The 21,719-nt window shown below is 24.8% G+C and overlaps 4 protein-coding genes across 5 annotated transcripts in view; 2 read left to right on the forward strand and 2 right to left on the reverse strand.

The window, feature by feature from the left end:
- Positions 1–1,292, reverse strand: part of LOC132928563 (cyclic AMP-dependent transcription factor ATF-6 alpha) — a 17,421-nt gene extending 16,129 nt beyond the window's left edge. The window contains exon 1 of the mRNA XM_060993341.1: positions 842–1,292. The gene's annotated coding sequence lies outside the window, so the exon portion shown is untranslated. The remainder of the gene's footprint in view (positions 1–841) is intronic.
- The window catches only part of LOC132928562 (guanine nucleotide-releasing factor 2), a 17,291-nt gene extending 4,191 nt beyond the window's left edge, over positions 1–13,100 (forward strand). Inside the window, exons 3-18 of one of the 2 annotated variants that reach the window (XM_060993337.1) lie at positions 1,634–1,884; positions 1,994–2,281; positions 2,357–2,577; positions 2,641–2,858; positions 2,924–3,034; positions 3,624–3,763; positions 3,853–4,066; positions 4,806–4,829; positions 4,994–5,174; positions 5,246–5,392; positions 5,716–5,897; positions 6,261–6,435; positions 6,498–6,860; positions 7,647–7,925; positions 9,183–9,314; positions 9,377–13,100. In XM_060993337.1, the coding sequence (XP_060849320.1) occupies positions 1,634–1,884; positions 1,994–2,281; positions 2,357–2,577; positions 2,641–2,858; positions 2,924–3,034; positions 3,624–3,763; positions 3,853–4,066; positions 4,806–4,829; positions 4,994–5,174; positions 5,246–5,392; positions 5,716–5,897; positions 6,261–6,435; positions 6,498–6,860; positions 7,647–7,925; positions 9,183–9,314; positions 9,377–9,506 (3,056 nt within the window). In that variant the 3' untranslated portion in view covers positions 9,507–13,100. The remainder of the gene's footprint in view (positions 1–1,633; positions 1,885–1,993; positions 2,282–2,356; positions 2,578–2,640; positions 2,859–2,923; positions 3,035–3,623; positions 3,764–3,852; positions 4,067–4,805; positions 4,830–4,993; positions 5,175–5,245; positions 5,393–5,715; positions 5,898–6,260; positions 6,436–6,497; positions 6,861–7,646; positions 7,926–9,182; positions 9,315–9,376) is intronic. The other variant, XM_060993338.1, reaches the window with a different exon arrangement.
- An 893-nt stretch (positions 13,101–13,993) lies between these two features.
- On the reverse strand, positions 13,994–16,325 carry LOC132929635 (DNA-dependent metalloprotease dvc-1). Its single transcript, XM_060995126.1, has one exon. It carries the CDS (start codon positions 15,875–15,877, stop codon positions 14,336–14,338), a length of 1,542 nt encoding a protein of 513 aa, XP_060851109.1. The 5' UTR covers positions 15,878–16,325; the 3' UTR covers positions 13,994–14,335.
- Positions 16,326–16,469: 144 nt separating this feature from the next.
- On the forward strand, positions 16,470–19,719 carry LOC132929636 (something about silencing protein 10). The gene is made up of 10 exons (XM_060995127.1): positions 16,470–16,711; positions 17,280–17,433; positions 17,900–18,134; positions 18,193–18,311; positions 18,387–18,549; positions 18,647–18,764; positions 18,834–19,013; positions 19,074–19,276; positions 19,345–19,499; positions 19,579–19,719. The coding sequence occupies exons 1-10, from the start codon at positions 16,695–16,697 to the stop codon at positions 19,669–19,671; spliced, it is 1,437 nt and encodes a 478-aa protein (XP_060851110.1). The 5' UTR covers positions 16,470–16,694; the 3' UTR covers positions 19,672–19,719.
- Positions 19,720–21,719: the final 2,000 nt, after the last annotated feature.

The following is a 21,719-nucleotide window of genomic DNA, read 5'->3' on the forward strand; positions in this document are numbered from 1 at the left end:
TTTCAAAATATTTGTTGCATTATAACAAATTATATGTTTATTACTCATTTCGGTAGTTAGTGCACGAACTTCCGGATGTATGGCTAAATGTATGACCTATAAATTATTAAAAAAAAATAATGGTAGATAACATAATCGTAATTTCTTAGAAATGTTTTTTCGATAAATTGATTTCTAATTAAAATACTATTTTTAAAATTTAATGAAACACGTGAATATTTAAATCAAATATTATATTAATAATAATTTTAAAATGTATGCGTAATTTATCGAAAAAAGTAATTCCAAATATGTAAGTATACAATTTTTAAAAAATCATAAAGGATGTTACACCTACACGTGTTGTAGATATCCATATCCTTGTATTCTTATATCTATATAGCGAACTGCAGTGTAGTTACAAATAATAAAAAAACAAATAACATAGAAAATTTGTGTTCGGTAACTCAAATTTTATATTGTTATTAAATCATTTAACAAGACAGAGGCAACACATCATGCGAGTAGGACGTCGTATAAATAAATAAATGTATTAAATATATTATCATCTACTTAATACCACGTACCTACTTCAAAATATTTATATATATATATTTTTAATTGCGTTATACCTATAACTTATAGGACAAAAATGAGTTTAACAACAAATAGGTAATTGGTTAGTACCTATAGGTACTATAATATATACAATTTAAAATTTAAATCTGTTTATTGTAAAAAAAATTAATAATAATAATATATTAAAAAGTTACCTACCTACCATTAAGTATTTGAATCCTATTGAATACTAAATTTTCATTTTTAGATATTAATTTTTGTTAAAAATATTCTATTAACTTACATTTACCAGTCAATTATGTTGTTTTGAATCATATTGTGTTTCCATCGGTATTCTGTCCAAACTTGGTTACTCATTTAGTGCCTATATATATTTACCATATACGTACATCCTGTATCTGTATTAAATTAAAACAAATGACTAAGTATGGATAAGTAATAACCTTGATCGTTGATACGGTGTTGTAGACGTGACGTAATAATTAAATAGGTATACAATACTACAATCTATTGTTTTAATGTTTATTTGATTCCATATTTCCAATTACGTAGGCGCCAAACACGTATTCGTCGAGTATGAAATGTAGAAAACTATTTCCGTGGATTCCGTCAAATGTAAAATTTGTAGATAAGTCATAAGTAGATATGACAATTGGATAGTTGTCATTTGTCAATACATAGTCTGTAAACTAAAGTAATATTAAGATTGACTTGGCTGAACAGTGAGCAGTGAGCACTGAGCACTGAAAGCGAAGTGTGAAACTGCATGTTTGAGACAGTCGGGCGTGTTTAGTTATAGTCATTCCACATTCGTCATTCGTGTACGACCGTAGTGTCGTACCCCACTCATTTAGGTTAGACGCTCTATTTTTAGATTCTTTATCTCTGTAGTCTGTGTACTTGCATCAACGGTCCACAAATAAGTAATAACATAACTGCCTATATTCTGAAGTAGTAAAGTGTTAAATCTTAAATATTAGCTTTGTGCCATCTCAAGTGTACCTAAAATGTACTGCATTACTGTAGAATTTTTTTTTAAATAAATGTGATATTAACTTGTACTGTTTGTTTTAAGGAGTTGTCCCGGATGAAAAGTACAAAAAATGGAATAGTAACATTGGTAGTGGTAATAAATTTGCTAGACGAGCTCGTTCATTTAAAGAAGATTTATTGGATATTATATCATCAGCAATGCGATCGCCTAGTCATAGCGCCATCAGCTCTAGAAGTGGTTCGCCGAAAAATGGTTTGCCAAAGCAAAGACATGCTTCATCTGGAAGTAGTCCTAAGCGGTCCCTTAATGACATCGACTTTAATGTTAGACAAGTAAGTTTTAATCTTATCATTTATTTTTATTTTTATTAAAAGTATGTAAATTTGGTATTTTATTTATATTTAAATAATTATCTATTTAATAAAAAAATAATTTTTTTAGGTTCAGATAGCCTTAAGACATTTCCTTGATGTAGTAACAAAAAATAAATTAGAAATGTTACCTGGAAATGGTACAGTAGTTTTAGAAACTGTAACAACAATTTGTGGGGTGTTTAAATCATATGATATTAATGAGCAAAGTTCATTGGTTGTATCTGCTTTAAATCAAGTGTACCAAAGTGTAGCACAACTGATTAAGCTATGTGATGATGTTCTCATATTTGGAGAAAAAGCAATCAATACAGATAATGTATCAGATATACTGCGTTTAGTTGAGCTGGCTATTCAGGTATTAAAATAATATAGGCATATATTTTCTGTTATACAGTTATTATTTTAAATTAATATTTTTGGTAAATTTTAGAACTTGGTATCATTAACTAATGATAAACTTAACCATGGTGTACTTAAAACTGTGTACAAAGATGAGGATTCATTGAAACTTCCTGATGAATTGAAGCAAAGAGTTTCTTTACCAGATATACCATTAACACCAAGGGAAAGAGAAATATTGGAACAAACAAGTAATCATTCCTTTGATACAGTTGACTGTAATCCTCCTTCAAAGCCACCTTTACCTGATCGGTAAGATTAAGTGATATCTAATAAAAACATTGTCTAATTATTAACAAAATTATTCCCAAACAGAACATGGTTAAAAAAGACTGACCAAAATAATTCTCCTCCTCCTTTACCACCAAAACGTCGTACTGGACATAATAACACCAAGCATGCTCTGTGCAACTTATCTTTAGAGCCATTAAGCCTTTCTGATAGGTCTTCATCAATTGGTTCACTAGATTCAATTTTAAATGATGATGAAGTTAACATTGCTATGTCCAATGATGATAGTTCTTTTTTAACTAGTAAGATATTAATATGGTCCATTTATCAAATAATAATATAAAATACTAATTATATAAATTATTAGATGATACCAATCATGTATGTGGCTATTGTAACTGTTCTTCCAGTTCTGCTTCAGTAGATCAAGGCAATGAAAAACGAATATCTCCGTTTTCTGAATATCCACCTCAGCATAGTAAGTGTTTTTTAATATTTATAACATCTCTAACATTTTATAGGTACAGTTTAAATTTAAACTTAACTATTTACTTATTTTAAAAAATTTAATCAAAACTGACAAATAACGTTTTTTACAACTTTTACAACTGTAAAATAACATAAGAATATAATTATTTAGTATGGAGAAACAAATATTAAGAGGACATCACACTCACGTGTGTTATCTCCATGTTATAAATGTACAATACGGCAAATTTTCATTAAGTAGAACCAACATTGTGTGATTAGTTTAATATTAAAGTAAAATGACCTATTGTAAACTGGTATATACAAAGTTAATGCATTTTATACATATTTGTTCATTATTACAGTTACTATATTTTATGTTAATTATGCTTATATTTTTATTTTCTACTTCTTGATTGGCCTAATAATGTTAGATTTCTGAAAACAGGTTTGAATGCTATAAATATTACTAATATAAATTTTAAATCTTTTTTTAGTCCTAAAATTGATAATTTTAACACTAAAAGACAGATTGATTTCTTATCCTTCATTTAACATTTTCTTTAATTATAAAAATAAATTTTAATTATGTTTATTAGCAATGGTAGAAAAGAAAACTGCATTTATTCATCAGGCATCTAATCAAGTTTGGACACATTCTAAATCCACAACAATACATCAAATCACTAATAGAACTGTAGTATCAAACGAAATTAATTGTTTAACAACAAATGATGAAGTAATTTATTTTTTCATTTAACTTAAAATAAAAATTTGTTTATTATATATTTCAATACAATATCTAATTGGAAGTTTTAATTTTACTAGATTCCACCACCAGTGCCAGAAAAAAAACGAATAGTCAGACAAAGGCTAAGGTCTACTTATGACAATTTATCTATGGATGAAATGGCCACACAATATAACTTCCATAGAAATAACAGTCATTGTAGTATCCAAGCTTTAACACATACTGCATCACTTGATAACCCTGCAGTGGATCCTTCAAATCCACCACCTTTACCGTTAAAAAAGAAACATAGTAAGTTATATTAAAACATGATTTTTTATTCAAAGATTTAGAATAAATATATAATATATACATGAGACTTCCATATATTAACACATTTATCAAAGTATTTCCGGATACATAAATATGCTACTTAAAAAAAATTTCTATTTTTGATACTTGATAATATCTTAGATGTATCTAATGGTTTTTTTTTTTAACATTAGAGGTATAAATATTAGTGTAATATATTTATGTTAGCAGTAAACAATTATTGAAATACATTATCTATAATTATTATATTTAATATTGATTATTACCTAATATTTGGTTAATAGTTCAATAATTAATAACTATTAAATATTTGTTAAGAATGAACAAGTAAATAAATAAAATAATTTAATTTTTATTGTACCTCTATAAACAAATATAGTTAAACCTCTAAATACTGACACTCTGTAGCTGAAATTTTGTCAACTTTTCAGAGGGTTCAGTTTATAGAATGTTATTAGTTTGTTTCAAAAAATATCTACTATTTATAGGTATCTGTTAGAGGTTTCACTGTATTCAATTGGTAATTATTATATCTATTTAATTTTAAATATAATAATAAATGAATAAGTTCTTTCTTGTAATAATAAAAAATAATGATCTATGATTTATATAAAATTGAATAATTAATAAAATGATTGAAATCACTAATAATTTTCTTTTTAATATAATTATTATTTATGATAAATCAATTTATAGTTATAAATTTATTTTTCTTTAGTGTTTCATTCGGTGGCATATTCTGGTAAGATGTTAAAAAATATAGGTTTTTTTGTGCATGTTAGTTACCATTTAGTTAGAAGAAACTATATCAAATTTAGTTTGAAAATAGTTTAGAGTGAATATAGAATGTTGTTCTTTATTTGAATATTATAATTGTAATTTACTTAAAATATGAAATTATCATAGTAATGGCATACATGGAAATGTTTGGCAATTGTACGCATGGAAATACTACGGAATTTCTACGTCATTCTGTTCATACATACACAATGCTTCATCAAAGTAATTGGCATTCACCTCAAAAGTATCAGAGTGAAATCCAAAGTTATAGCGTTGAAAATTCTTGTCAACAATATTATTTTACCAAGTATGAGACATATTCTTAAATTTTAAATTAAAGAAGTTATTTGAATTAAAAAAATATTTATATATTTTCAGTGACTCTGATCCACCTGCATTACCGCCTAAACGAGGTAAAATAATGACATCTCCTTATAGAGAACTGACACCACCTAATACTCCAAATAAAGTATACATAACAGAAGTTATATCAACTCCAATTCAATCTCAATGTTTAGAAATTCAGTAAGAGTACTTAACATATTAATTTATTTCTATTTTTTAGTATGACTATTGATAGATTGAAGGTTGAACTAAATAAAATATATATTATCAAATTTTCCTAGAGTAGTTCTTAAGTAATTTTATGGTTTTAATCTTAATAGTTCACAGTAATTTTATTTAATTGATCATCATACATTTTATATACATTTGTACATGACAAACATTAATTATTAAGTGAATAATTATGATTTTAATTATATTTTTGAACTGTGCAATTATTTTATTTTCACCAGTAATAAATTTTTTAACCTATTGCAAAGTTTAACATAACTTATATTTTATAGGGATGTTACACCAAGTACTACTGAACAACCTTTACAAACTGATATTAGTGAAGTTAACATTATGGAAGAACTAAATGTATCTCAATGGCTATTATTTAAAAAACCAGAAGAAGACGGACCACTTGTTCGTGGTGGGCATGCAGATGCACTTGTAGTTCATGCAACAAATGCAGTTAAAAATGGTAAAAATTAAAAATTGTATTATACAAAATTATCCATTTAAGTGTCTACACTCATTATTTCATAGTTTTATTTTAAAATATATAGAATTTCATATTATAATATGTATAGATAATAATAAAGTGTAACCATTGGTGTCCATAAAAAAACTTTTGTACTCTGATAGTGTGCGAACACCAATAGTCACACATACATCAAAAAAATATTATTTTTATATACCTTATCTAAAATATTTTGCTTTGGAATATGAAAATTAAAATGTATACTAACCTTCAAAATGTTAAAGCTGAAAATATTAGTGAAGACACTATGAATAACTGTATGTATATTTACTATTTATTTATAATATTTTATCTTAATTTTAGATTTTATGTATCAAGAAGCGTTTTTAACAACATATAGAACATTTATATCACCTTTAGAATTAATACAAAAACTTTGCATGCGACATCAAAGGTTCCAAAACTCTGGTGATTTAAATAGGCAAAGAGCTGGCCGAGAGTCATTTTCTCTGTTAGTTAGAGTAGTTAGTGATTTAACGTAAGTGAATACAAATTTTAAAATTATGTGAATAAATATTTAAAAGATTCAATTGATTATAGTTTAACAGACTTAGATAATGAAGTGCTGCAAATTCTCATGGAATTTGTATATCAACTATTATGTGCTGGGGATTTAACTATGGCAAAAGCACTTAGAGTAAAACTTTTGGAAAGGTATCAGGCAAAATTGGTGCATAATACTTCAATTAATGCTCTATTACCATCTCAAAATATATATACTCGTCAAGCCACTTTATTAGACTATAAAACAGAACTTATTGCTGAACAAATGACAATGTTGGATTCAGAACTATTTATGAAAATTGAGATACCTGAAGTTTTAATTTGGGTTAAGGAACAAAATGAAGAGCGTAGTCCAAATCTCACAGAATTTACAGAACATTTTAACAAAATGTCATACTGGTATGTATTTTTAAGGAAAATATAAATTATGTTTAATAATGTATAATATATTGTTTTTCTATACAGGGTTTTTTGCCAAGCGTGTTCATCTCTATATTTTCTTTAATAATATTTTTTATTGAAATTCTGAATTTAGGAAATTATTACTATATATTATACTCAGGACCATATTTTTGAATACTTTGATTATGATGTCTTAATGATCTCACTACCAATAGTTGTTGAGAATTAATTTTTTTTCCTTGTAAATTGTTAATTATATGACTATTTTGAAGTTTTTAATACATTTAAATTAGAAATCAGATTTTTTAAAGAATTAGAATGATAAGTCCATAATATTGGTTTTGAGAAGTATGGGAGCTATAATTATTTAAACATTTTAGTAATTAATATTTTATAATTAGTAAAAATTACCTGTGAAGTAAGTAAAGTAAATACTAGATCCAATATTACATTGGTTTTATATGTTTGTAAAACCATTTTGAAGGACTTATATCTTTAGTATATACATATTTATAACTCAAAAACTACTTGTTTGAATTTTGATTTAGATACCTCAAAATTTACAAAAAAAAATCATCATGTCTCATTAAAAGAAAAAAAATTGTAATGCCATAGAATAATTTGAATTTGAATTTTAAAAATAATACAAATTTAAATATTTTAAAATATGACCTTTATATAATATGAAATTTGAATAAATTAATTAGTAAAAGAAAAATTGGATTGAGCATGCTTGATGAATCACCCTGAATAAATACATAAGTAATATAATACTTTTTTTAGGGCGAGATCGCGTATACTAGAACAAAATGAAGCTAAAGAACGTGAACGTTATGTTTTAAAGTTTATCAAAATTATGAAAAGCTTGAGAAAGATGAATAATTTTAATTCATATTTAGCTCTTTTGTCTGCTTTAGATAGTGCACCAATTAGACGTCTAGAATGGCAAAAATATATTACTGAAGGATTAAAAGAATACTGTGCACTGATTGATAGTTCATCAAGTTTTAGAGCTTATAGACAAGCTTTAGCAGACACAAATCCTCCTTGCATCCCTTACATGTAAGACAATTTAGAATATTTAAATATATTAAACTTAAAATCTTATAGGTAATTAATAATCATAATAAAATAATGAACCAACAAAATAAACGATTGTGTTTACACCAATTTACTTGAGATAAAAATTATTGTTATTTAAATTAATATATCTAGACATGCATATCATAACAATTAAGTTAACCTAATTATATGTAACTACAATAAGTTAGTTAATAAAAACAACAGTTATTTTAATACTGGTGTTTGGCCTTCTGAAATAAAATATATGATGTAAATATTATCTTTTATATTTTTATTAGTAGTTAAACTAAAAGAATATATGCACTACTTTTACAACAGTTATCTAGCTTACATTACTAAGATTATTTTGATAGCATTAAAATATTCAACAATATACATTATTAAAAAAAGTGGGCTAGTGGGTATCGCTCTGCTGTATAGTAGAGATGGAGAGTAGGTCACTGGTCACTATAATAGATGTGTTAAATTTGAATGCAATGACAGGTATCATTGTATACGAAAAACGAATCTGAACGGAGATGATTTGTCAGTCAATGATTTTCGCGGTTTTGATATATTTCGTAAACATTTGAACTTTAAATGCTTATAAACAAAAATTGTGACTAATGATTTTTGATTTTTTTTTTACTACGATGAGTACAACTTATAATAAACCTTGTAATAAATTTTAAAGATTTTTTAGATAGCCAAATTTTTTTTATTGGCATTTTAAGAAAAAAAAACTTAAAAAAGTCGAAAATTTCAATTGTCTATAAGCAGTTTAGAAAAGGTCAAAATATTTTGAAAATTTAATCGTAAATAAATAACCATAATATAAACATTTGGTGAAAATTTCAAGTATTTATGAGTTACAGCAAAATCAAAAAATCGATTTTGTCGAAAAGTGGTTATGCGTAAAAATTCCCGTTTTTCCGTTAATTTTTCAGGGTTTTTCCCGACGCTTTTGAAAACTACTGGAAATTTTTAACTTTTGACCTCCCAAAGTACTAACTAGATGAATTTTCCTTTTCAAAGGGGGGCTGAAGTAAAAAAATCGAAGCATTATTACTACTCCAAAACGTGATGACAGACACAAAAATAAAAAAAAAACTCACATCATTGTAAAATCAATACATTCATCACTCCGTTCAAAATCTAAAAAGTGTATTCGAAAAAATTTAATTTGTTATACAATTAAGTGTATTGTACTTCCCTATTTAAATATACATCAACATTTAAAAAACCTTTTTATTTCAGAGGTCTAGTATTACAAGATTTAACATTTGTACACATTGGCAACAATGATTATATATCAGATAATATAATTAATTTTTCCAAAAGATGGCAACAGTTTAATATTGTGGAAAATATGAAGAGATTTAAAAAAGGGTAATAATATTTTATTACATATCAGACTATGCAAATTAACACTTATTCCAAAATATTTTTAGATGCTATAATTTCAAGAAACATGATCATATCATTGCATTCTTTAACAATTTTGATGAGTTTTTATGTGAAGAAGCCATGTGGCAAATTAGTGAAAGCATTAAACCTAGAGGAAGTAAAAAAACTACATAGAAGTATATTTAAAAATATGATTTTTAATGTATGTAGCAATTTATATTCAAAGCAGTTTGTGAAAAAACTGTTGTTTTGCAATGATTTTTTGTGTTTTTCCAAATGAAAACATAATCTTCTAGGGCATATATATCAGTGTTTCTCAACCGGTGTGTCGCCGAGTAAGTCCAAACGTATCGTGGGAAGTACTAATATTAAATGACACAAAATGTACACTAAATTTACAAAAATTAATAGGTATTATTCTTATTTTTTTATTTTTTTTTTGTGTGTCACAAAGTATGAAAAATGTTAACAATGTGTCATCATAATACAAAGGTTGAGAAACACTAATATAAATTATTAAATTCTCTAATAATTGAACGGTTATATAGATAAAGGTGTCAAATAAAATGTTTTGAAAAAAAATATTATGTTGTGTCATGTTTGTTACAACGTACGATTAAATTAAAGGTTTAAAAAGTTTAAAAATGTCACTTGACACCTTCATTCATTCAACCATTCAATTGGAAAGTAATACATAACGTACCTTAAAAATTTAATATTTTTCTAAGTGTTTAGTAATTGATGAATAATTTGTCATAAAATAATATATTTTAGTGCTCCAACTTATTCATACTAAATTCACTATGTACAACAATTAACAAAAATTTCAATACCTACTAACTTTTCACAATTTTAACTTCCACTAAGAATTCATAATTTACTTTTGTTGACTTTTTCAATTAAATTTGATACATAAATGTTAATACTTTAAATTTTAATGCAAGGTTAACACAGTTTTAAAAAAATAAATTAATGAGCACTTCCAATTTTAAAAATAATGTTAACACTAATTTATCAATGCACCACTTTGAATTATTATGTTATCATAGCTCATGATTAATCATTGCTTTCATATTTGGAAAAAATAACAACCCACAATTTGCGTTATAGTAAGTGAAATGAAACAAGCTCTCGTACATCCAATCTGCTTTTAAAATTACTATATTTTTGGTAAATTTGGAATATCTCATTTGGGTATCAAATATATACTTGTATTATTATTAAAATTAGATCAAATTTTAAAGCTAACAATTAACAAGGTCTTAAATAAGATAGATTTTAGTAAATATCTAGTCATTTTTCTAAAAAAAACTTTATTTTATTAAGCAATGTTTTCTAGTTGAAATTTTATACATCATTTTTTTAACTATTAATATTATTATTAAATATTCTTATTTTTTATTTTTTTGTAGTAAAGTTTATTTTTTTTTATTTCATTCAGAAATATTGAATACATTGAATGTGTATTATTAAATTCACTAAATCTATTTTCAACATTATACTATCATTCGAAAATACAATTGACATCAATTTACTAAGTTTTAAGTTACTATTTCTGATATTAGTTATTTATTTTTGAATTTTTTATTATAATTTAATATGAGAATCTTCAACCTTTTTAGGAAGAGACCCTTAATTTAGACTATATGTAAGATGTAACACACTGATTAAACCAACCACTATTATATACATTTTAAACAGTATTTTCTATTTTTCTTTATATCATACATCATACATCATACTTGTCATTACTTGTTCCTAGAGACCTCATAACGTATAAAATAATAATCATGTGTAACAAATGTTATGTATGTACATGCTTTATGTTGCAGCACAAAATACATTTGTAAAATCATAAATTAATTACATGCTAAAACAAATTGTCAATATTTTATTTATGGTGCCACACAAGTGTATTTTGTTTTTAAACATAATAAATGTAGAATGTTATTCACAATATATGTAATACATTACAGAAAATAAAAAAAAATGTAACAAATCAAAAGCACTCTGGGCGAATAATTTTATTATTTTTTTAATTCCTATTTATTAAAACTTAATAAATTTAATATCTTTGTAATGTAAAATCAATGGTATTTATGATTGATATAAAAATTACAGAATCAATGAAAAATGTTATATAAGTTACACCAAAATTATATAGTATCTTGAGTTAAATCAAAGTATATAATATATATAGTATAAATTATGTATTGTATTGTTTTACATTTACGTTTATAAAATACTAGTTAAATCTAAAACTAAAAAATGTCAATTGTTGAGGATAAACGATTTATTAACAATAAATAATATTTACCTCTGAGGTAACCTCAATATTTACTTGATGAAAATTTGATAGCATTGAACAATTTTAGTTCCTATTTATTTTATTTTTTATTTTTTTAATAAAATGACTATTTATTATATATATATATATATATTATATTTGTTTAAGAATCTGGTTAATACTACAATTTTTTGTATAACGATTGTAAGCCAAAAAAAGAAAAATATTATATAGACATAATAAATCTAGAAAAAAAAGATGGAATAATTGTCTTAACTACCTATTATTTAACTATACAATTATTGTGTAATAAATAACCCAGATTGAGTAAAATCTTTTGAAAACAATTTGTCCATATGTCATAGTATAAAATGTATTATATTAAAAATTTCTAGTAAAAAGTTTAATGGTCAGAATACATAAAGCATTTTAAATTATACTTGTAAAACTGCATAGCCTAAATTAAAAAATGTATGTATTAGAAATAAAATATTGAAATACTTTATATTTACCATTAAATGCTTTACCATAAACATTTATATTATTTATTTATGGTGATATTATTGTATATTTACATATTCCTTTATCGCATTTGGGTTATAATATAACTGTATAAGAAAATGTGTACTTTTCTAAAAGTGATTTAACTTTTTATTTATTTTATTATTTTTGCTAAATTGCTTTTAGTATTAATTTCAGCATTATTAAACAATGAACATTTGTTAAAATAATATAAATTTAGAAACATTGCTATGCGTCATCTTATGGTCCTAATCAATTATTCAAAATGGCATATCTTATATTTTAATGTATTGTCACACATTTGTATTGTTTGTTATTGATCATATCATTAAAATAAGACAAATTAATACATTTTACTTAATCATAAATTAATTTCTCATCCATGACATCTCTTCATTAATTTATAAAAATTAAATATGTATTAATGATGTGATCTATATTGCTACTAGACAAATGTTAATTTTAAACATTTTTTTTTTATGTATCCCAAATGTAGAATTATTGAATTTAACTTGTTTCATTATTGTAAAAAATTATGTACAATAAACATTTTAAATAGAAATACACCATTAGTTATTGCATATATTACATTATGTATTAAATTTATGATTATATTTAATAGCAAAAGATGTATTTAATTTTATTGATTTGACCGGCCTTTACATAATTTATGTAGCAGTATTAAGGTGACCTAACATTTGAAATGCGATTTTTTATGATGTAGCTAAATATACAAAAATATATCAATAACATGTATATTTATTCTTTGTTAAAATAAATTGTATAGTATTATGTTTGTAACTTGTTTTAAAAAAAAAAGAAGTGTTATAGGTATGCAGTATTTATTTGTACTAGAATATTTAGTTGAAGCCATTTGTTTATACAAGCTCAAAAAGAGAACTCTTTAACATTTTTTTTTGTTTTTTGACGTAATAACATAATAAATAATATTCTTGATTTTTTTGTAGTTGATCAATTTACAAAATAAATAAATTATGTTATAAAAATATTCAATTTTGAATTCATTTATGTTAAACTGACAATTCAAATTTTAATTAAATAAAATATAAAAAAGATGACTAACTGTAATGGTGTGAAAATTAAATATAAAGTAATTTAATTTTATATAAGTACTTACAATAATTATTATTTAAGTAGAAAAAATTCTCAAAAAGTTTCATGTTCAATGTATAGATTAGACAATAAACCAAATTTGAAATAGCTCTATTTTGGATTTAGTATGTGTATAGTCAATATGGTTTAAAAAAATTAAGTTGGGTTATACACTAACACACATTCAAAACACATGAGTTTAACAAATTGTGAATAAAACAAAAATATACATCACTATCATAAATTACTGCTGAATATAGTGTAAGTGTTCCTTGTTTCCGTAAACACTGAATAGATTTGTATAGATTTGTATATTTCATAATTATTATTATTATATTAATAATAATTATAATAATAAACCTAAATATTGAACTTGATAATAGCTTACCATTAAATTAAGCTATTTGTGAAAATTATAGTTCATAAATATTGTTATGTTCTAAGGTTACCAAGTGCCGGTACTCTCAGCAAAATAGCTTAGCAGTGCTTATCAATCTACTAGTCACAAAATATTTTTGATGGTTTGTTGTTCGTTACTAATAATAACAACAGAAATAAAAATTAATTTTATTTAAAAATAATTTTAATATTTAACAAAATTTAGTATTCGTTATTGTATTGTTTAAAAATATTTTTTATATTATAATAAAAATGTATGTTAATTTAACTATGTTATGCCATACATTACTTTTTATTTATTTTATTTGTGAGTAACCCAATAAAAAGTAAATTTGTGGAATGCCATAACAAAACACATTTATTGTATAACACATCAATCAAAATTATTATTATACTGCAATAACTCATAAAAATATACAGTATATATAATGTACTATGTAGTATTTGATATAATGACAATCGCGAAATATCCAGACATTTTCTCAAACAGACGTGTAATTTTTAACAAGTTGAAGCAGATGAGCTCTGGTTTAAGATTAATGCTTTTTATTTAAGTCATTTACAATAATATTTTCTGGATTTTCTATAAATAAGCATTGTTTTTATTTTAAATACAACAAAGATAAAAATATATTAACATATTAAGTATAAAAAAAGTGAAATACAAAATAAATTATGGTTATTAACATACTGACAAGCAGTTATCTATATGATCATCTAACTCTATAACATTTTTAAATATATTTTCACAGCATGGGCATTTTAAATTATTTTCATTAACATTTGGCTTTGGTGTTTCTGGCTTTTCTGTTGACATACAAATATCTAAATGTGTATTAATATTACTTTCTTTAACCATCTTTTCACAACATGGACAGTTTACATAATTGGTATCATCAGGAATATCCACAGAGTCATTTTCAAACACATTAATCAACATTTTACAGTTATTTAAATGTTCATTCATTAAGGATCTATCAACTGTATCATTGCATGCTGGGCATTTACATTTATCATTTATTTCAGTGCCAAACATCTCTTTTAATTGATCACAATTTTGTAAATGATCATTCAACCAGTCTGTAAACACAGGTTCATTGCAAATAGGACATAATGTAGTTTCATCTAAATTTTTTAAGCATATATCTTGTTGAGCATTTTGTTTATTGCATTCATCAGATTTAGAAGACATGTTAGCATTCTGTTCAGATACTTTCTTTGTAGGTGAATTCAATTTGTCGTCTAAGTGAGACTTTTTATCATTTTCTTTTGGTTTCGAATATATTTCAGAATCATTATGAAGAACTTTGTTTAATGGAGGATCCAATACTGTAATGAAATTTGTTATTTTATTAGCAGGTTTAACATCTAATTGTTTTGGAACAGTTGATTTTTTTTTCAATCCATATCCTTCAGGCTCTTTAACTTTAACAAAAATTCCACTGCAATTAGCTTGATGATTAGCCCACCAATTATCATTTGGTCCTGGTGCACGATTCATACTCCTTTTTACATATCCATAAAATGGCTTATTATATTGGCATGGTCCATTACACTTCCACCAATGTGTTTTGTACAACTTTACTTCATCGTGAAAATCATGATAAATCGATATTTTAGTGCCAGCTCCTATATTTATCCTGTACATATGTTTACAAAATTCTGGCCCATGCCCATCTCTATCTCTATGATCTCTATTATTGGTAAGAAACAAATATGCATGTATCATTTCGTGTAATAGTGTTTCAACTAGATCCTTTCGAGGTCTGAGCTTTAAAAGTGGTTCACTAAGGCTTATGGAACAAAATCCATTTTGATATCTACATAAACCAGCACAGACTGTCATTCTTTTGCTCCATTGAATCATGACTAAGTCCAATGTACTCCAAAAATACTGTCGATTAAATGCCAAAAATAAACCGTGTATATCTGGATTTGGGTCCAATGTTTCCCAAGAATGGTGTACTACACTTTCAGTAGTCTCTACATTTTGAGTGTAAAATCGTTTAGTTGGTCGAGGTACATTATCTTTAGCATTACGCTTTTGTTTTTTAACATTAGTACCGATATCAGTCAAATCAACTATATTTCCATTACTAGAACCAGAAGCTGAACTGTTTTCAGATTTTGTCAAATCTATAAAACGTAGTTCTCCATTGTCTTCAAAATTGGCCAATTCGTTTTGCAATTGTAGAGCGAATAAATAATCGTTGCTTGTATCCATTTTAAAACATTCACAACACAACAAAATCAATCAATTTATTAACTAAATTGAATATTACTTACTAAAGCAGTTAATGTAAGATTATCTATGATTAAAAACATCACAGTTCACGCTGAATGTTTATTTCAATATCAGATCATGATCGAAACGGTGGATATTAAACCATAATACTGTACACAAACGTCACAAACAATCAAATAACCATTGACTAACGACTATTGAGGTAAGAGTAAGTACCAATCATGATAATATGATGGTACCGATTATTGACCACTGAGGCACTGAATAACACGATACACGAACACACAATCACGATCCAATTAATTTTGAGTTTAAGACATCATTGATATCATAATCCTTAATAATTACTATATTTGACCATATTAAAATTTAAAACAGTTATATTTAAACTTGAATACGTCTTGATATAGGTATAGGTAGTTGATAAAATAATATGTTTGGAAAACAACGAACATGTGTTTTTATCACTAAGAAGATAACAACATCCCATTTGAACCATGGTAGATAATGAGATGGTAATTGAATATTGATAGTGTCTTAACCTCAAAAACTTAAATTTAAAATTTGAGATTAAGATACCTGCTTAGTACTTCATAGTTCATACTTCAAATTTCAATGTTCAATAGTTAAGTAATTGTCTTCTCGAGTACTTACTTAAGTTTTGAACAGTGGAATCTTGATTTTGAATAATAATTGAAATTGAGAAGTTTTATCATTTAAAACATATAATAACGTGCCAAATGTGTTATAATTAATTAGAATATACCTAGTAATAAATAATACAAAAAAAACTACAATGAAAAAGAAACCTTGGTAAGTACATTTGAATCAATTTAAATTACTATATACGTGTCTACGTTTATATTAAAGTAGAAATATTATGTTAGTTATTTTATTTGAAATATATTCCATTTTAACATTAATTATACATGTAAAATAAAAACTATGAAACAATAATGATGTAGGTATATTATAATATAACTTATGATTAATAATTATGTGTATCTAATCTTTTTGCTTAGAATTACTTTTATTAATATAATATCTTAAGAAATTTGCAGTTTTACATTGGTAAATAAAGATGTATTTAATTAGTGTCATTTATTTTCAATGTACAACTATACTTTTTCATTTATCTACCTACTTAAATACTCTTAATTTTGAACATCAGTACCTATATTATCACCCGTTGTATTAATAGCTTATATTTCCATATCTTCAAAAATGTTCATTATATTCAAAGTATAAATCTTTTTAATTAAATTTAAAGCTAAGACATTATTTTAAATTAAATTCTAATCTAGATTTATATATTATAATATAGATTTTTATATATTAAAATTATATAACATATTATTTAGTATAAAATCATTTTTTTAAGGGGACGCAAACAAGTAGAGAGCGATGATGATGCTTCTGTAGATTTTGATGGTGAAAATTCAGAGAGTGATTATGACGAAAACGAAAAGCTTCTTCTAGAAAAGACACGGAAAGAATTAGCTCAAGGTCCATATGATTCCGATGAGGAGAGCGAAGTAATTATAATTATGTTTACAACCCTGTTTACAATTTATATATTATGGTTTCTATGTGAAAATCATACTTTTAAATTACCCTTTTATTTAATCTTATACAAGTTATGAAAGATTAGCTGTACTATTGTGTAACAAAAATAATTTAAATTGTCAAGACTGAATTTAGAAATGTTATTTATTGAGGTATAATAAATTCAATAAAATAGTTTTGATTTAATTGTATAAAATATAATATAAATATTTGTGACCAACTATTCTTAAATTATTTTATTTTTACTTAAAAAAAAAGTATATTTAAGTAAACATTTATAGATTGAATTTATTTTTAACTTATAAGCTTATTGTTTTTTTTTTCATAGTGAATTATTTAAAATCTTTTAATCATTTTTATGTATAAATATGGTGCATTGAAAATAAGTAAAAATCTTAAAGTGAATGATTATAATTTGTTTACTTATGTAATCAGGAAGAAGTATTTCCGCTACGTAACAAACTAGATCAGTATGAAGATAGTGAAGAAGAAGATGAAGAAGTTGAAAATGATATTGAACAACATTCAGATGACAGTGAAGAAAAAAATATTAATGATAGTGATATAGAAGGCGCAGAAAGTGGTTCTGATGATTTACCTAATGACAAAGCTTGGGGTCAACTAAGAAGATCATTTTATAATACAGATTACTTAGATAAAGATCATGGAGGTAACATAAATATATTTAATTATTGAATATTTTATAAAATATAATTAAATATATTTAGGTTTTGAGGGGGAAGAGGATGAAGAAACTGCTAAAATGGAAGAAGAAGAAGCGCGTAAAATCCATCAAAGAATGATGTCCGAATTAGAAAATGTAGATCTTGACAGTGAACTTTTTATTGTAAGTTATTGACATTATTGTAAATAAAATGTATTCACAGAATGTTTTTGATTTATTAATGTTTATTATTTCTAGGGGACTAAAGTAACTGAAAATGCAAAAGAAGGAACTGATACTAGTGATATAACACAAATGATGACTGTTAAAAAAGATTTGAGTTCAATGAGCGATCGTGAAAAACGAAAATTGTTAATGAAAGAATCACCTGAACTTTTTGGACTTATCGAAGATTTCAAAAGTAATTATTTCTTAACATTTAACATTATTTTCTTTAAAATAGGAATTCATATAATTTGTAATATTATATCATAAAATTATTTATTATTATATTATAGCCTACATGGGAATTGTACAAGAAAAATTATCTCCTTTTTTGAAGTTAGTTAGATCTGAGGACATACCAAAGAGTCGGTTTACAGAGTATATACAATGTTATTTCGAAATTATATTGAAGTAATACTGATATTTTACATCAACAGCTGTTGAAATTATTCTTATTTTACATTTTTATTATTATTTTAGTTATTGTACCAACATTGGGTTCTATTTTCTTATGAAATCTGTCCGTAAACCAGTGCAAAATCATCCTATTATGAATAGATTACTTCGATACCGTGAAATGTTATGTGAACAGAATAAACATTTTGAAACATTAATATTACCTCAGATTGATCAAATATTGTCCAATATCAACACAGTAAAGTAAGAAATTGTTTAATTCAATTAAATATTTTGGTACTTAATTTTTTTTGTATGTTTTAGATCAAACTCTAAGGCAAGCAAAAATAAACCTAAAAAATTACTCAATCTACTGACTAAACCAGTACAAAAAGCTGTTAATACAGTTAAACCCAAAGAAAATAATCTAAAAAATATAAATGACAACCAATCAAATAAATTTGAGAATAGTGATGATGATGAAGAAGAAGAAGAAGAAGAAGAAGAAAATGCAATAGAACTTAATGGTATAATACTAATATAATAATATATTATAAATATTAGTGTTTTCATAACAAAATTATTTATTTTATAGAAGAGCCAATGATGACCACTGATGAAAAACGTGGTATAACCTATCAAATAGCTAAAAATAAAGGACTTACGCCTCGACGAAAGAAAGAACTTAGAAATCCAAGAGTGAAGAATCGTATGAAATATCGTAAAGCCAAAATCCGCAGGAAGGGACAGGTTTGTTAAATTAATAATCAAATGTTACTTTTGGAATTTCATATGATTATAAATAATATTTGTTTGTATTTCATTTCAGATTTCAGAGCCACGTAAAGAAATTCGTCGTTATGATGGAGAAATTTCTGGTATTAAAGTTAATTTGTCTAAGAGCATAAAAATTAAAGCCTAATTGACTATGTTTTTGTTTTTGATAATAAATGATAAATGTATAAAAAAACAAGTCCAAATGTGTTTTTTTAATAATGAATTATCAGTAATGAAAATAGTAATATTATTAAGCCTATTAATCAAAGCATAGTTCTGGAAATACAATTAAATATTGTTTGAACTTAATATAATATTTTTTTAAGGTAATCTATTATAGAGTAAATACCCTATTCAGGATAATAGTCGATAGGGAACCTTTTTATAAATAGATGTTATATTATATTATCAATTGAAAAAAATAAGTTTGTGTCAGGATACTTCCTTATTGATATAAATAATTGAAAAAATGGTTCTTTAAGTATATATAAAAATGTCCGAAAGCAGAATTTGAATAAACTAATTATTTATAGAAAAAAACCGGGGGTGATCAAGTTTGGTGAATTACTGAGTTTGATTATTTTAGATGGTTTTTTAGAACTATTGATTAATTTTTTCATTATTAAATATGGCAGTAATAGAAAATTTAGATTTTAGAGCAAAATTCATTAGTTGTAATTTTATTCTAAAATGTTACTATTTAATATTTATGTTATTATTATTTTTGTTAATTATTTGAGTCTGTTAGCATCCATAAATAAATAATAAGTACATAATATGTCAAAAAATATATAAGTTACCATTGTTACCAATCACTGTTCCTTAGTCCAGGCTTGTCTACGTCCACAGTATTTGGCATTGTGTTCTAGTCGTTTATAGTTAATAATATGTTAAATTTATATGTAGGTAACGTGTTACCAATATATTATTGTTATCTATGCATTAATAATATACAAAACACAACATAACACAAATGTTTTGATATGTCATGTATGATGTATTGTAATACTTTATTGGGAACCTGGTTTTTGGATATTAATATCATGTTGCATGAACAATCACTAAACATCTATTGAATAAGCAGTTAGCTAATTATCCCTTTAACAGTTTAACATAATTTACTTGTCAGTGATTGATTCGTTAAATTTTATTGAATCATTAAATTAATTCACGAAACCCGGTATAAAAGTCCTTTAAGTCCCAACAATAAAGATGCAATTTTGAATACCTATTCCTTATTGAGTTATTGGTTTCTTAGTAAATAGTAAGTTATTTTTATCAGAAATTAGATAAACAATGATAGATAATATTACAAAAATGTATTAAGCATAAGCTATAATATTTATCTGCAGTAACTCTAACTATGATTATAGTGTTATTACTGTTATTATAATATTCTATATACAGATCCATTTTAGCCATAGTAGGTAATAAAATATTCCAAAATGATTTAATAATGTATTCATTGTCTATTTTCATCATCGACATCGATACAAGTATACAAATGTACGAGTTATTATTTTTAAATTAAATGTTGGTCTTCAGAGGACGTCACACGCCCGCATGTGTGGTCTACGTTTTATGCGGAGATACAAATATACAATAGCAAATTTTTATATTTACAATACTCTACTTTACTTTTTTATTTATATAATTTGAGTGCATGACGCCATATTGTCATCTATTTTAAAATTTAAAGGTAAGATTATTATCTAGAGCATTTCTTAGACTTATATTGGTATTTTAAATTTTAATTACGAAGCAAATAAGCAATAATTTATAAACATTTTAAAATGTTAAAATGATCATTAGTATCGAAAATATCTTAGATTTCTATCGAACCAGCAGCATGCCCAGTGGGAAGATTAGGGGTTATATCCCACCTTGACTTTTTTTTGCTGACTTTTAGAAAACAAATTATTAGATATTAGAGTTGTTATAAAATCGTTATTTTTGATTATTAGTAATAAGTTATTGCTTATAAATTATATATTTTATGTTCTCTCATTATCTGCCTATTTAATTTTATAATGCAATTTTTTTACAATTTCCCACCGAGACAAATCATACGGTTGGTGTTGGCGTCACTGCCTAACACTTTAATGTTAAAAATGAAAATTAAGTTATAAAAATTCATAAAATCGGAGACAAAATTGTCCTCATTTCATATATAATATCAGTACTACATTTAAA

The sequence above is a fragment of the Rhopalosiphum padi genome, chromosome 4 (assembly GCF_020882245.1).
Source record: "Rhopalosiphum padi isolate XX-2018 chromosome 4, ASM2088224v1, whole genome shotgun sequence".
In the NCBI taxonomy this organism is placed as follows: domain Eukaryota; kingdom Metazoa; phylum Arthropoda; class Insecta; order Hemiptera; family Aphididae; genus Rhopalosiphum; species Rhopalosiphum padi.